General features: G+C 36.2%; 1 protein-coding gene and 1 pseudogene across 7 annotated transcripts in view; one reads left to right on the forward strand and one right to left on the reverse strand.

The window, feature by feature from the left end:
• Window positions 1-14,727, reverse strand: part of VPS13A (vacuolar protein sorting 13 homolog A) — a 250,147-nt gene extending 235,420 nt beyond the window's left edge. For all 6 annotated transcript variants that reach the window (XM_079112077.1, XM_079112076.1, XM_079112080.1 and 3 more), the window contains exon 1: window positions 14,483-14,727. In XM_079112077.1, coding sequence (XP_078968203.1) covers window positions 14,483-14,582 — 100 coding nt within the window. In that variant the 5' untranslated portion in view covers window positions 14,583-14,727. The remainder of the gene's footprint in view (window positions 1-14,482) is intronic.
• Window positions 14,728-14,895: 168 nt separating this feature from the next.
• The window catches only part of LOC306644822 (small ribosomal subunit protein eS4-like), a 28,598-nt pseudogene continuing 28,252 nt past the window's right edge, over window positions 14,896-15,241 (forward strand). The window contains exon 1 of the transcript XR_013766891.1: window positions 14,896-15,160. The product of XR_013766891.1 is annotated as a small ribosomal subunit protein eS4-like (transcript). The remainder of the gene's footprint in view (window positions 15,161-15,241) is intronic.

Below are 15,241 nucleotides of genomic sequence, written 5' to 3' on the forward strand. Positions count from 1 at the left end.
AAATGTATACCTTAAAAAAGACAGAAAAAGAACCCAAACCTAGCAGAATAAAATAAATAATAAATATTAAGGCAGAAATAAGCACAAGAGACTAAAAAAAGAATAGAGAAAATCAACAAAATTGACTCAAAATATTTTTGAAGTCAAAGAACTAAAATTAGAAACGAAAGAAGAGATATCACCAATTTTACACAAATAAGGATTATAACAAAGAACTCCAATGATACACCATCAAATTGATGACCTAGATGAAACAAATAAAATTCCCAGAAACACAAAATAAACCAAGAATGAATCATGATAAAACAGTTCATCAGAACAGACCTACAAGTATTAAGGAGATTAAATAAGTATCAAAACCTTCCTCAAAACAACACAGGCCAAGGACCAGATGGTCTAATTAAAGTAGAATTAACACCATTCCTTCTCAAACTTTTCCAAAAACTTTAAGAGAAAGGAAGACCTTCAAAATTGCTCATGAAGCCAGCATTACTCTGATATTGAAGTCAAATAGACTACAAGAAACTACAGAACAATAGCCTTAATGAACATTGATGCGAAATCTTTAACAAAATACTAGTAAATAAAATTCAGTAGCATATAAAAGGATATAATATGATCCAGTAGGATTTATTCCCAGAATGCAAGAATGATCCAACATATACAAATCAGTAATACAGCACTTTTAATGGACTAAAGAAACAATGCATGATCTCAATGCAGAAAATAATTTGAAATAATTCAGCATATTTTCATGATGAAAAAAAAAACAGGAATAAAAGGAAACTAGTTCAAAATAATAAAGGTCATATATGAGAAGGTCACAGCTATCACCATGCTCAATATTGAAAAGACTGAAATTTTTTCCTCAAAGATTAAGGTAAGAAGGTCTGCCTTTACCACTTTATCAACACAGCACTAGAAGACCTGGTAGAGCAATTTGGCAAGGAAAAAAAATGAAGAGCATTCAAACTGAAAAGGAATGCATATTACCTCTGCTCACAGATGGCGTGATCTTATATGTAGAAAACTTGAAATGTCTGAAAAAACTATATTGTTAGACTAAACATATTCAGCAATGTTGCTGAATAAATACTCCGTTCACAATAGCATTTAAATAGCATCAAAAAAAATACTTAGGAAAAAACTTATCCAAGAAGGTTAACTTGTACACTGAAAACTAACATGACACAAATAGTGGAAAGACACCCCATGTTCACAGAATGGGAAGACTTAAAGTTGTTAAAATATTTCTATCATCCAAAACAATCTACATTCAACACAATCTGTATCAAAATCCAAACATTTTTTGAAGAAACTGAAAAATTCACCCTCAAATTTACATGGAATTTCAAGGAATCCTGAGTAGCCTAAATAATCTTGGGTCAGGGGTGGGAAGGGGGTGTCTCACACTTTTAATTTAGAATTTACTAAAACCCACATTAATAAAATAGTATGGTAGAAACATATAGGCCAATGGAAGAGAATACAAGGCCACATATAAACCCTCCAGCATATTGTCAAATTTTTTTTTTCTTGTACTGGGGGTTGAACCCAGGGTCTTGAACATGCTAGTCAAGTGTTCTACCACTGAGCTACACACACCTTCAGCCCTACTATCAAATGATTTTTAACACTAGTGATGGTCTTTTCAAAACAGTTGTTGGAGAAATTGTATATCTATAAACAAAAGAATGAAGTTGGACCTTTATATTAAACCATAAACAAAATTAACTTGAAATGTACCCCAGACCTAAATGTTAACACCTAACTATAAAATTCTTAGAATAAAACATAGGGGGAAGTTTCAAGGCATTGTATTTTGCAATGATTTTTTTAGATATGACACCAAAAGCACAGGCAACAAAAGTGAATTGATTGAACTTAAAAATTTAAAACTTTTGTCTCTAATAGGACATTATCAATAGTAAAAAGGCAACACATGAAATGGAGGGAAATATCTACAAATCATATATTTGATAGGGGTCTAATATCACAATAGATAGATTTCTTAAGTCTCCCTATAACTCAACAACAACAAAAACCTGATTAAAAGATAAGCATAGGATTTATACAGACATTTCTCTAATGAAAATATACAAATAGTCAAAAGCCCAATAAATGATTTCAACAAACCACAAAACTGAAATCCTAATTAGAATAAGATATACTCCATGTTTATATATGTCAAATACTCTACTATCATGTATAAAGAATTAATTTTAAAAAATTAAAAATAAAAAAAGATATTCAACATCACTAATCATTAGAGAAATGTAAATGAAAACTACAATGACATAGCGCCTCATATCCATTAGAATAGTACTATTTTTTAAAAATCTAGACATGTCAGTAAGGATGAGGAAAAACTGCAATCTTTGTATGATGTCAGTGGGAATGCAAAACAGTGCAACTGCTATGAAAAGTGGTATGCTGGTTCCTTAAAAACTTAATAGAACTACCATATGATCCAGCCAACCAATTTCTGGGTATTTACCCAAAAGCTCTGAAAACACAGACTCAAACTCAAAGAAAAATACTCATGTTCATAACAGCATTATTCACAACAGCCAAGCAATGGAAACAACTCAAATGTCCACCAATAAATAAACAGGATGTATCATATACAATTAATATGAATATGATACATTTTGCCTAGTATGTGTGAGGCACTGGGTTCAAACCTCAGCACCACATAAAAATAAGTGAATAGAATAAAGGTATAGTGTCCATCTTCAACTAAAAATATTTTTTAAAAAAATGACTGAAATTCTGACATTTGCAACAACATGGATGAACTTCAGAACATTTTTTAATAGACAGTCACAAAGGGCAGGGGCAAATACTGTATGATTCTTCTTACCAATATGTATCTAGAATATTTAAATTCAGAAACTGAAAGTGGAATGATAGCTACCAGGTCTGGGGAAAGTAAAAAATGAGTAGTTACTGCTTTAATGGATACGGTGTTTTGCTTTTGTAAAATGAAGAGTTCTAAGGATGGATGGTGGTGATGGTTGCAAAACAATGTGAATGTGATTAATGACACTGAAGTATACTCTTAAAATGGTTAAGAACATAAATATTATGTGTATATTACCATAACTTTTTTTTTAGTAGTGGCAGGGGAGCAGAAGCAAGGAAAGAGACTTTTCCAGATGAACAAAAACTAATGGAATTTGGTTGCCAATAGATCTCTCTCTTACAAGAACTTAAAAAGAAGTTTTTCAGAGAAAAGGGGAATGGGTCAGAAACTTGTATCTCCAAAAGCATTAAAGAAACAAGGAATGAGGGTAAAATTAAGTCTTTTATTTTCCTAATTTTTAAATATTCTAATGGAAAATTGTCCAAAATATTAATAGCAACAATTCACAGGAAGGTTAGACCTTACAGAAAAAGTAAAAGTAATGACAACAATATTATCTGAATCAGAAGGAAGTAATTAGAGTACTCTGCTCTAAACACTTCCATTATCCATGAAGCAAAACAATGTTATCTGAAAGTACACTTAGATCAGTTTCAGATGAATACTACAAACTCCAAGACAGATTTTTAAAGAAGTATAATTGATATGCTAAGAGAGGGGAAAACTGAAATCATATAAATGTTGGATTAAAACCAGAGAATGCAGAAAAAGAGGAAAAGATTTTTAAAAAAAGAGAGATAAAGAAAGGTACAACAGGCAAAAACAACTAAAAATATGTTAAAAAAAAAAGTTTTTTTCTCTCTACTCAAACTCAACACAAAAACCTATGACTAGATGTATGGTGCTTCCCCTCCCCGTTCAACACATTGAGCAATTCTCACAATAAACATCAACTAGTTATCCTTCAATGTATTTATTTCAATTCTAACATTACCTAGAGATGGTATCAGAGTCCACAGGTGAGGGGCACAGTCTCATGAGAATGTCCCTCATTTCTGACACTGATCACAAATTCCAAATTGTGACCTGTGCTTCTGATGCCCTGACAGCATTCCCAAAAACTCTCTCCTTTGGGTCAACAATCTGCTAGAATGGCTTACAAAACTGACTGGCTTGTTATAAAGGATATTAAAAAAGATACAGACAAAGAGATGACCAGGGCAAGGTATAGGGACATGGGGCATTCATGCCCTCTATAGGTATGCCATGTTCCAATCAACTTCTTGTGCTCAGAGATGCAGAAGCTCATCAAATCTCACTAAGGGTTTTTATAGTTTAATCTCCAGACCCACCCTGTTCCTGGAAGTTGGTGTGTGGGGCTGAAAGTTCCAATTCTTTACTCTTTTAACCATTTGGTCTTTCTGGTTACCTGACCTCATCCTGAGGATCCTCCTGTTGCTTTATTAGAATAACTCAGATGTTATCAACGTTGCTCATTATAAACAAAAGGCATCCCTACCATAAGGATTTTCAAGGATTTTAGAAGGTCTGTGATAGGAACTGGGGACAAAGATCAAATATATTATAGGTTATACCACAGATATAAACCCATTAATCCAACTATACCAAAAGTCACTTTAAATGTGAATGGTCTGAACAAATTAAACACAAATGACAGAATAAATAAACAAAACCAAATATGTACAAAAAATTTACTTTAAATATAATACAATCAGATTTTTTAAAAAAAGGATAGCAAAAGATACACCATTCTAACACAAATCGAAAAAGGCTATATTAGAATGATAAAATTATGGCATTTGCAGGCAAAGGGATGAAACTGGAGAATATCATGCTAAGTGAGATAAGCCAATCTCAAAAAACCAATGGACGAATGATCTCGCTGATAAGCGGATGATGACATATAATGAGGGGTGGGAGGGGTTAGCGTTAGGGTTAGGGAGGGGGGTAAGAATGGAGGAAGAAAGGACTGTATAGAGGGAAAAGAGGGGTGGGTGGGGTGGGGGGGAAGGGGGGAAAAAATGGCAGAATGAATTGAACAACATTGCCCTGTGTAAATTTATGATTACACGAATGGTATGCCTTTACTCCATGTACACAGAATCAAAATGTATCCCATTTGTTTACAATAAAAAATAAACTTTGAATCAAAAAGATTCAATGATAATAATAAAATTCCAATGTATTTTTCAAATCAACCCATTAAAAAGAATTTCCGTAATATTGACTATTGTGTGATGCATGATAATCCTCATATTAAAAGAATGTAAACAAATGAAAAAAAGAAAGGCTATACTAATATTAGGAACATTACATGATGATTCTCCAAGAAGACACAACATTCTTTCAAGTGCATGAACCTAACAACAGAGTCAAAATATATAACACAAAAACTGACAAGAATTGCAAGCAGAGATAGAAAAATCCGCTATGAGAGTTAAAGACTTCAAGGACAGATTCAGCACACAGAAAATCAGCACACAGAGTATCAGTAAGGATACAGTTGAACTGGACGGTCCTATCAACTAGATCTGACATTGCCAGAACATTTCATCCAAAATCAGAATACACATTCTTCTCAAGCTCAAATGAAACACTCACCAAGACACACTATATTCATATCTTTAAAGCATGTTATAACAAATAAAAAAGAACAGAAGCTATACTCAGATCATAATGAAATTAAACTAGAAGACAACAAATGGAAGGAAAACTGAAAAATCTCAAAATATTTCAGAACCCTAGTTCTGAATAACACCTAATTGAAAGGAGTCATAAAAGAAATTTTAAAATATTTTGTATCAAATGAAAATCCAACTTATCAAAACTTGTGGGGTTCAACAAAAGAAGAGCTCAGAAGGAAATTTATTGCACTTAATACACCTATTAAAAAAACTAAAAATAATCTAAGCTTTCACCTTCAGAATCTAAAATAGAATAAAATCCAATGTAAGTAAAACAAAAAGTAGAAATCAATGAAATTACACACAGAAAATCAATAAGGAAAAAAAGTCAACAAAATCAAAAGTAGGTTCCTTGAAAAGATCAATAAAATTGCTAACTTTCTGGCCAAGTTAACTAAGTAAGAAAGAAAAAAGGGACAAATTACTAATATCAGAAATGAAGGAGGGCCATCACTCCTGATCCCATGGATTTTAAAAGCATAATAAAGGAGTATTATCAACATGCTCACAAATTTTATATAACTCAGATAAAATGTAACAATTCCTTCAGAGATACACTGTACAGAAACTCATACAAAGAAAACTAACCTAAATAGATATGTCTGTTAAAAAAAATTAATAACTGAATAATTCAATAATTCAAAGCCTTACAAAACTTAAAGCACCAGACAAAGATGGTTTCACTGATGTTCTACCAAACATTTAAGGAAAAAACACTAATTCCTTACAATCTCTTCCAGAAAACACAGCAAAGGGAACACTTCCTAATTCATTCTGAGGCCAGCATTATCCCGATACCAAAACCAGATGAAGATATTCTGGAGAAACTTCAGACCAATACCAGTCATGAAGAGTGATGCAAAGATCCTCAACAAAATATTAGTAAATTGAATCTAAAAATATATTTTGAAAATTATACACAATGACCAAATGGAATTTATCCCAGATAGGCAAGCTGGTTTATCATTTGAATAACAACACAATCCACCACATTAACAGGCTCAAGAAGAAAAATCACACAATCACACAACCAAAAAATGTAGAAAAAGCATTTGAGAAAACCCAAAACATGTTCTCGAAAGGGCAAAAAATCTCAACAAAGCACATCATAGGGGGTGAGAGTCACATTCTCTACCTTGATAGGATTTGGATTACACGAGTGTATACAGTTGTCAAAAATAAGTCAATGTACCCATAATATTTGTTAATTTTCTTTATAATTTTTACTTTAAAAAGAAAAAGCAAATATTGAATTCTAATTAGTAATATGTATGTTCAAATATTTGGAGGAAAATGAACTAATCTCTATAATTTACTCTGAAATGCATTTTAAAAATATAAATAATAATATAGATTGACATGTGGCAAAACATGTACACTTGATATGGTCAAAAAAGGAACGAACTACTGATTGTACTACCACATGAAAGAATCTCAAAATAATTATTCTTTAAAAAGTCAGAATGAAAGAGTATACACTGTACATACCATTTATACAAACTTCTAGAAAGCTCAAACTAATAGCAACAGAAAGAAGATCAGTGGTTGATCAGCAGACAAGAAGGATGAGAAAGGAAAAGGGGGCTAAAAGAAAAGGATGACAAAGTAGTAAAGGAAATTTGGGGCATGATTGGTATGTTCATTATTTTAAGTGTGATGACATTTTCCAATTGCATATACAGGCCAACACTTACCGAACAGTAGACTTTAAAAATTGCACTTGAGGGGGTGGGGCTGTAGCTCAGTGGCAGAGAGCTTGCCTAGCATGTGTAAGGCACTGGGTTCAATCCTTAGCACCACATAAAAATAAACAAATAAAATAAAGGCATTCTGTCCATCTACAACAAAAAAAATTTTTTAATTGCATTTGAAAAAACTACTATATGTGTTTTACTATGTCAATTATACCTAAAATACCTGTTAACATATACGTAGTAGAATCTAGATAGTGGGTATGTAAATGAACATAGGCTATAAAATCTGAAAACACTGATTCATACTGGAATACTTTTCATAAAAGTTCTATGAAAGAACTTAGAACATAGTTAAAAAAAAAATTAAAAAAAAAAAAAACTCCTATTTAAGGGCTGGGCATGTGGCTCAGTGGTACAGTGCCTGCCTCGCATGCACAAGGCCCTGAGTTCAATCCCCAATACCGGAGAAATAAAATAATAATGATAGTAATATAATTATCCCTAGACTGTAAGAACCATTTGTCTGGTTCTCCAGTATATTCCTATTTCAGAATAATGACTACTTAAAATCAGGAAACATGACCTGATTGAATCTTCATTGTTTCCCTGTACACTCCCTAGTAGAATGGAGGTAGGCAGTAAATGGCCACTGTATACTGTGCACAAAGCAACTGGGGGATTAACATTTCAAAAACAGAATATGCACACTAAAGAGCAAGAACTATCAGCTTTTAATGTTACATAAAGATGCCAGGCATAATGACAAAAAAAAATTATAGTTGTCCACGTAGTGTAATTTTTGGAGAAGATAAAGGAAAAGATTAAATAAACAAAGGGCTATGAAAGACAGACACTTCTGTGTTGCAAGAAATAATTATCACACAGGTCACCTTGACTGCCTCTGAATTTCTAACACTTTTGCCATAAATGTCCCCTTAAAAAGAAACCAAAAGAAAGACCCAAATTAATAAAATTAGAAATCAAAAAGGACATCTTCACATATTTCTAAATCCAGAGCACCAGCAGGCACTACTGTGAAAACTAAATATTCCAATAAATTTAAAAACCAAGAAGAAATAGACAAATTTCTAGATACAACTTAGCAAAATTGAATCAAGAAAATAAAAACTAAACAACCAATAAAAAGCAATGAAATTAAAGCAGTAATAAAGTCTCCCAACAAAGAAATGAAGTCTCCCAAATTAGAACCAGATGGATTCTCAGCTGAATTCTAACAGACCTTTAAAGAAGAACTAATGTCAATGTTCCCCAAAGTATTCCATGAAAGACAAAGGGAGGGATCATTCTCAAATTCATTCTATGAAGTCAGTGTCACCTGATGCCAAAACTAGGTAAGGACACAACAAAGAAAACTAGAAACCAATATCCCTGATGAACACACACACAAAAATTCTTAATTAAATGTCAGCAAATTATATTCAACATATTAAGAAGACTATATACTTCATACCCAAGGTGGTTTAATTCCAGGATTGCCAGGATGATTTAACATAAACAAGTCAATAAATATAACTCACCACATAAGTAGAATTAAGGACAAAAATCACATAGTCATCTCAATAGATGCAGGAAAAGCCTTTATCAAAATCCAGCACCCATTCGTATTAAAAATACCAAAGAGGGCTGGGACTGTGGCTCAGTGGTAGAGCACTTGCCTAGCATGTGTGAAGCGCTGGGCTAGATTCTCAGCACAACATACAAATAATTAAAGGTGTATCAACAACTAATAAAGAAATTTTTTAATTAAAAAAATACCAAAGAAATTAGGAATAGAAGGAACCTACCTCAACATAAAGGCTATGCGACAAACCCAAAACCATCATTACACTGAATGGAGGAAAAACTGAAAGCATTTCTTCTAAATTCAGTAACAACACAAGGACATTCACTCTCATCAATTCTATTCAATATAGTGCTCAAAATTCTAGCTAGAGCAATTAGGCAAGAGAAGGAAATAAAAGGGATACAAATGGGAAAGGAAGAAATCAAATTATCACTGTTTATAGATAACATGTTCCTATACTTAGAAGATCCATCAGAAAAAAAAAAAAAAAAAAAAAAAAAACACGACTTGACCAGGAGACTTCTAGAACAGATAAACACATTCAGTAAAGTAGGAGGATACAAAACCAACACATAAAAACCAACAGCTTTTCTATATACCAATGATGAATCCAGTGAAAAAGAAATCAAGAAAATATTTTCATTCACAATAGTCTCAAAACTAAAATAAGATACCCAGGAATAAACCTAACCTTGGAAGGGAAAGATCTTTACAATGAAAATTATAGAACACTAAAGAAGACCTTAGAAGAGGGAAAGACTTCCCTGTTCTTGGATAATTTAATATTGTTAAATGGTCATACTATGAAAAGTGATATACAGATTCAATGCAATCTCAATCAAAATACCAGTGACATCCTTCATGGAACTAAGAAAAAGTCCTAAAATTCATGTGGAAGAATAAAAGACCCAGAATAGTCAATGCAATTCTAAGCAATAAAATCAAAGCTGGAGGTATCACTATACCTGACCTCGAATTATACTACAGACCGACAGTAACAAAAACAGCAAGGTACTGGCATAAAAACAGACATGAAGACCAACAGAATAGAAGAAAGAGAAAAATCCAAAGACAGTCATCTGATCTTTGACGAAGGTGCCAAAAACATACACTGGGAAAAGATAGCTTTTCAACAAATGGTACTGGCAAAACTGTTTACCCATACATAGAAGAAGAAACTAGGTCCCTCTCTCTCACCCTGCACAAGGCAACTTAAAATGGATCAAAGACCTCAGATTTAGACCAGAAACTATAAATGCTAGAAGAAAACATAGGGTCCACATTCTAACATACGGATGCTGGCACTTCCTTTCTCAATAAGATTCCTAAAGCTTAGTAAATAAAACCAAGAATTAATAATTGAATAGCATCAAATTAAAAAAAAAAAAAAAACAACTTCTGGACAGCAAAGTAAACAATTAAGAACATGGAGAGCCTATAGAATAGGAGAAATATTCTTGCCAGCTATTCTTCTGACAGAATATCCAGAATAAAGGACTCAAAAACTTAACGCCTAGAAACAAATAACCCAATCGATAAATGGGCAAATAAACTAAACATATTTCCCAAAAGAAGAAATACAAATGGCCAACAAATACATGAAAAAATGTTCAACAACTCTAGTAATCAGGGAAACACAAATCAAAAGCACACTGAGATTTCATCTCACTCCAGTCAGAATGGCAAGCATCAAGAATACAATAAAAAATGCTGATAGTGAAAAAGGAACACTTAAACACTGTTAGTGGGGCTGCAAATTAGTAAAACAACTGGAAATCAATATGGAGGTTCTTTAAAGATCAGGAATGGAACCATTAGTGCAATGATCCAGCTATTGCATTTCTTGGTATGTATCCAAAAGAATTAAAGTCATCATACCATAATGATACATGCATACTCATGCACAAATAGCCATTTATGGAACCTAGGTGTTTGTGAAAAGATAAATGGATAGTGTCACATATACATGATGGAGTTTTATTCAGGCATAAGGAATGAAATTGTCATTTGCAGGAAATGAATGAAACTGAACAATATCATGCAAAGTGAAATAAGCCACCAGACTCAGAAAGTCAAGGATCATATGTATTCCTTCACATGTAGAAGCTAGAGAGAAAAAGGAAGAGGGATCTCATGAAAATAGAAGGGAGATCAGTAGGATAAAGGATGGGGAGTAGGGAGAAGGCAAAATACAGAAAAATGAAATAGACCAAATTATGCTATGTGCAGGTTGAATATATCACAATAAAGCCATTTATGTGTAAGTCCCCAAAAAATATTTTTAAAAAGAAGAGGGCACTGTTTAAATGTTATAACTGCTGATATAAAGGAGTTATATACAGGCAAAAAATGCATTTAAAAAATTTCCAGTGCTTTTGAGGATGCAGTGTAAATAAATCCTGAAATATTGATAAGCTTGCAAATGGTAAAAAAAAAAAAAAAAAAAAAGCAGGTTCACAGAGTATTAATCCTTCGTTATTGTTGTTATTATGATGAAACAGCTCAGGCTGGGCACTTACTTAAAAAAATGAGATATAATTAGCCCACAATCTTAGAGGCTAAAACTCAAAAGAGCATAGTGCTGTGGTGAGGGTCCCCTGGCTACATCACCTCATGGTGGAGGACCCCACAATTGTAGGAACACGTGCAAGAAAAAGATCACACAGGGGGGACAGAAAGCCAGAATGAGGAACAAGAAAGTAACAACTTTCCACTAGGCCCTAGCTCTAAAAGATCCCAGCACATCTTAAACATCACCACACTGGGGACCAAGCTTCCAACACCTTTGGAGGATACAGTCATCCATATTCAAATCATAGTATGTAGTTTCTTTGTTTTTTAAACTTCTTTGTTCTTTTTAGATGTACATAACAGTAGAGGGTATTTTAACATATTATACATACATAGAGTCTAACTTCTAATTAGGATTTGATTCTTGAGGTTATATATATGTTGTGGAGTTTCACTGGTTATGTATTCACATATGAACGTAGGAAAGTTATGCTCAATTTGTTCTACTGTCTTTCCTATTCCCATCCCTTCCCTTTCCTTTCCTTCATTCCCCTTTGTCTAATCCAATGAACTCCTATCCTTCCCTCTCCCTCCTTTATTATGTGTTAACATTCACATGTCAGAGAGAACACTCAGCCTTTGGTTTTTTTGGGACTGGCTTATTTTACTTAGCATGATAGTCTCCAGTTCCGACCATTTCCCAGCAATGCCATAATTTCATTCTTCTTTTTGCCTGAAGTATGTAATTTCTCATAAAGTTAAATACTCACTTATATGACCCCACAATTCCACCCTAAGGTATTTACTCAAGAGCAACAATTTAAGTTTACACAAAAACCTGTACATGAATATCACTGCAGTGTTACACTCATAACTGCCAAAATATGAAATATACTTCAATTGTCAAAAAGTAAAACATATATAGTTCATCCAAAGGAAAAAAAAACATTCACAGGTACAGGAATAAAATACTTATGTATGCAACACATGGATGACTCTCAAATGTATTTTGTGTTAGAAGTGAAATTAAGAAGTCAGACTCAAAAGACTACAAATCATGTAATTGTATTTATATGACACTCTGAAAAAAGGCAAAATGACAGGGATAGAAACAGATCAGCAGTTGCCTGGAGGTTGGGTGGGATCAACTACAAAGAAGCAGAAGGAATTTGGGGGACTTAATGGAACTCCTCTAGATTATTGTGAAGTTGATACATGCCTCTTACCAAGTAAGTGTTTTAAATAAATAAATTCCTTGATAAATCACACTACGCAAACCCTCTCCTTAATGCAGAAGTACTGTTTCCCTACAAATAAAAGTACACCTTAACGCTGGGGGCAGTGGTGCACACTTGTAATCCCTGAGGCTCTGAGGCTCAAGAGGCTGAGGCACTGAGGCAGGAGGATTATGAGTTCAAAGCCAGTCTCAGCAAAAGCAAGGTGCTAATCAACTCATTGAGACCCTGTCTCTAAATAAAATACAAAGAAATAGGGCTGGGGATATGGCACAGTGGCCAAGTGCCCCTGAGTTCAATCCCTGGTTACTCTCTACTGGAGGAAAAACAATACAACTTAAGTGTTTTTTAAGGCTTCTTTCTGAGGCATAATAAAGAGTCAAGTTTTATTATTTTCACTTTGCAACTGAGAAGTAGCACAAATGAAACAATCTATAAGTTTCTGGTACTCCTAACAGAGGTTTGTAATAGTTTAGGTCCCTAATTTTTGTAGTCCACTCCATCACACTATTAGATGACAACAGTAGTTATAAAAGTTTTTAAAAAGTCAAACTAAATTACTTGTTTATATTATTATATAAATGAGAAGACTCCAGGTAAACAAGTATTTTAGAAAAGGGCTGGAAATGCATATATCTGAAAACAAAGTACTTTAAGACATACTATTCACACAAACCTAACTTAGGCCTGAGAAATTCACTTCAAAAAGGAGTCTAATTTCCAATAGATTTTTAAAATAAATAAGGGTATAACACAAAACAGATGGAAGCACTAAAAATGAGGCTCTAAATAAGGTCAAGCACCACAGTATAGGAACACAAAATAAAGCTTTAGTCCTTCACCATCTAAGTAATGCAGATGCATGCATGTTCTTCCCTATCTTCTGTAGGTCTGACATAATGCCCAGACCATCTAGGTTTTGTTGTTGTTTTTGTTTTTTAATTTAGTAATACACTGCCAATGTCACATTCTTCTGGGTCAGGCTGTCACTGAACACACAAGCAACCATCTAAAAGTTATTCTGACTTGGCATTTTTCTCTCTTTTTGCAGTGCTGGGAATTGAACCCAGTGCTTCACACATGGCCAGGCAAACACGCTACCGCTGAGCCACAACCGCCTGTAACCCCAGCAGCTCGAGAAGCTGAAGCAGGAGGATCCCAAGTTCAGGCTCAACAACTTGGCGAGGCCCTAAGTAACGTATGGAAACCCTGTCTCAAAATAAAAATTAAAAAAAAAAAAAAAAAAAAAGCTGAGGATGTGGCTCAGAGGTTAAGCGCCCCTGGGTTTTTTTCGTTAACACCCCCGCCCCCCAAAAATTACTCTGTTTCAGGACTTTACTGTTAGCTACCAGCCCGAAGCCCAGGATGGTAGGAGGAAATCCCAGGCGTTTAGCCAAACAACCGAGGCAGGGAAAGGAAGTAGGAGGGCGTATTCGGTCACAGCGCCTTGCCTTCACGTGCGAGAAAGCGTGCAAAACTCCGTGGGCACTCGAGAGCCTTCGTCACAACCCAAGGGGAAAATGACTGGGATCAGACCAAACCCAGAAGCACGTCGTCGTTTTCCCTGGCCAAATGCGCCGGATAAGGGCATGAAAAATGGGCGCCTCCGCCGAACTTGAACTCCTTAACGCATGGAGCCCACTGCTCCAAAAACGGGGACCCTTTCACCCTGCACTCACGACCATTCCCCTTCTACCGTAAAAGCAAACAACTCGCGAGCTGCGGCCCGGGAACCGCCGCCCCGCTTTACATAACTTGAACGGCGAGGCGGACAGCGGCAGGTGGCAGCGCTGGGCTAGCCAGAAGCCTGAGGCCCCAAGAAGGCACGGCCCGGCGCAGGCAGCGAGGACCGGGAGGCAGGCGAGACGGATGCGCGGCCTCGTTACCTTTCCAGATGCCCAAAGAGAGCTGGGACGTGTCCAGGTTCACCACATAGTCCCCCAAGAACCGGTTCAACACGTCCACAACCACCGACTCGAATACCATTTTCCTCAGCCGCGGAGGACACGGCGGCAGCCCTCTTATCCCGGGGCTCCGCCCTCGAGACCGCCCAGTTCACCGGCTCTGGGACGGCTCCGAACGTGGCGCTTCGGCCGCGGGCCGGAGACTGAGACCCAGCGCGAGCGCAGCAAGGGCGAAGGCGGCCGCTCTCACCGCGCGTGCGCAGCTCAGGCATGCGGGTCGGGGCGGGGCGTGGTGTAGAGCTGGGCGCGCTGCTCCAAGCGGAAGGGCGGCTGCGCGACAGCCAGTCCGGCGCGTGCCCCTTTAGCGCCAAACCCGGCTGGACGTCCGTCGGCCCCGCCTCCTGCGCATTGCCTAGCAACGGGACAAATGCTTGGTCTGCAAGACTTCTGCCTTCCCCGACCTGTAGTCCAAGGTGCGGACCTGCCACTCCCGCTGGGCCCGGCACTGTGGCGCTACCCGCCAGGCAGGAACGCCCCTTCCCAACCTGGTGAAGTGATAGCCCGCCTCCCGCCACCCCATGCGAGCTGGAGGAGCTGCCCCTAAGTAAGGCGTGGCTGATTCCAACTCCTTCTCTGTTTGGCCGAAGTTTTCCCGAGGAGGTATGTCAGGGAGCAATGCCCCCAGTCATCATTACAGATTGGGAAGGTTCTGCCAACCCGGGTATTTGGACGGTTTTACTG

Source organism: Sciurus vulgaris (assembly GCF_902686455.1).
Source record: "Sciurus vulgaris genome assembly, chromosome: 15".
NCBI lineage: Eukaryota > Metazoa > Chordata > Mammalia > Rodentia > Sciuridae > Sciurus > Sciurus vulgaris.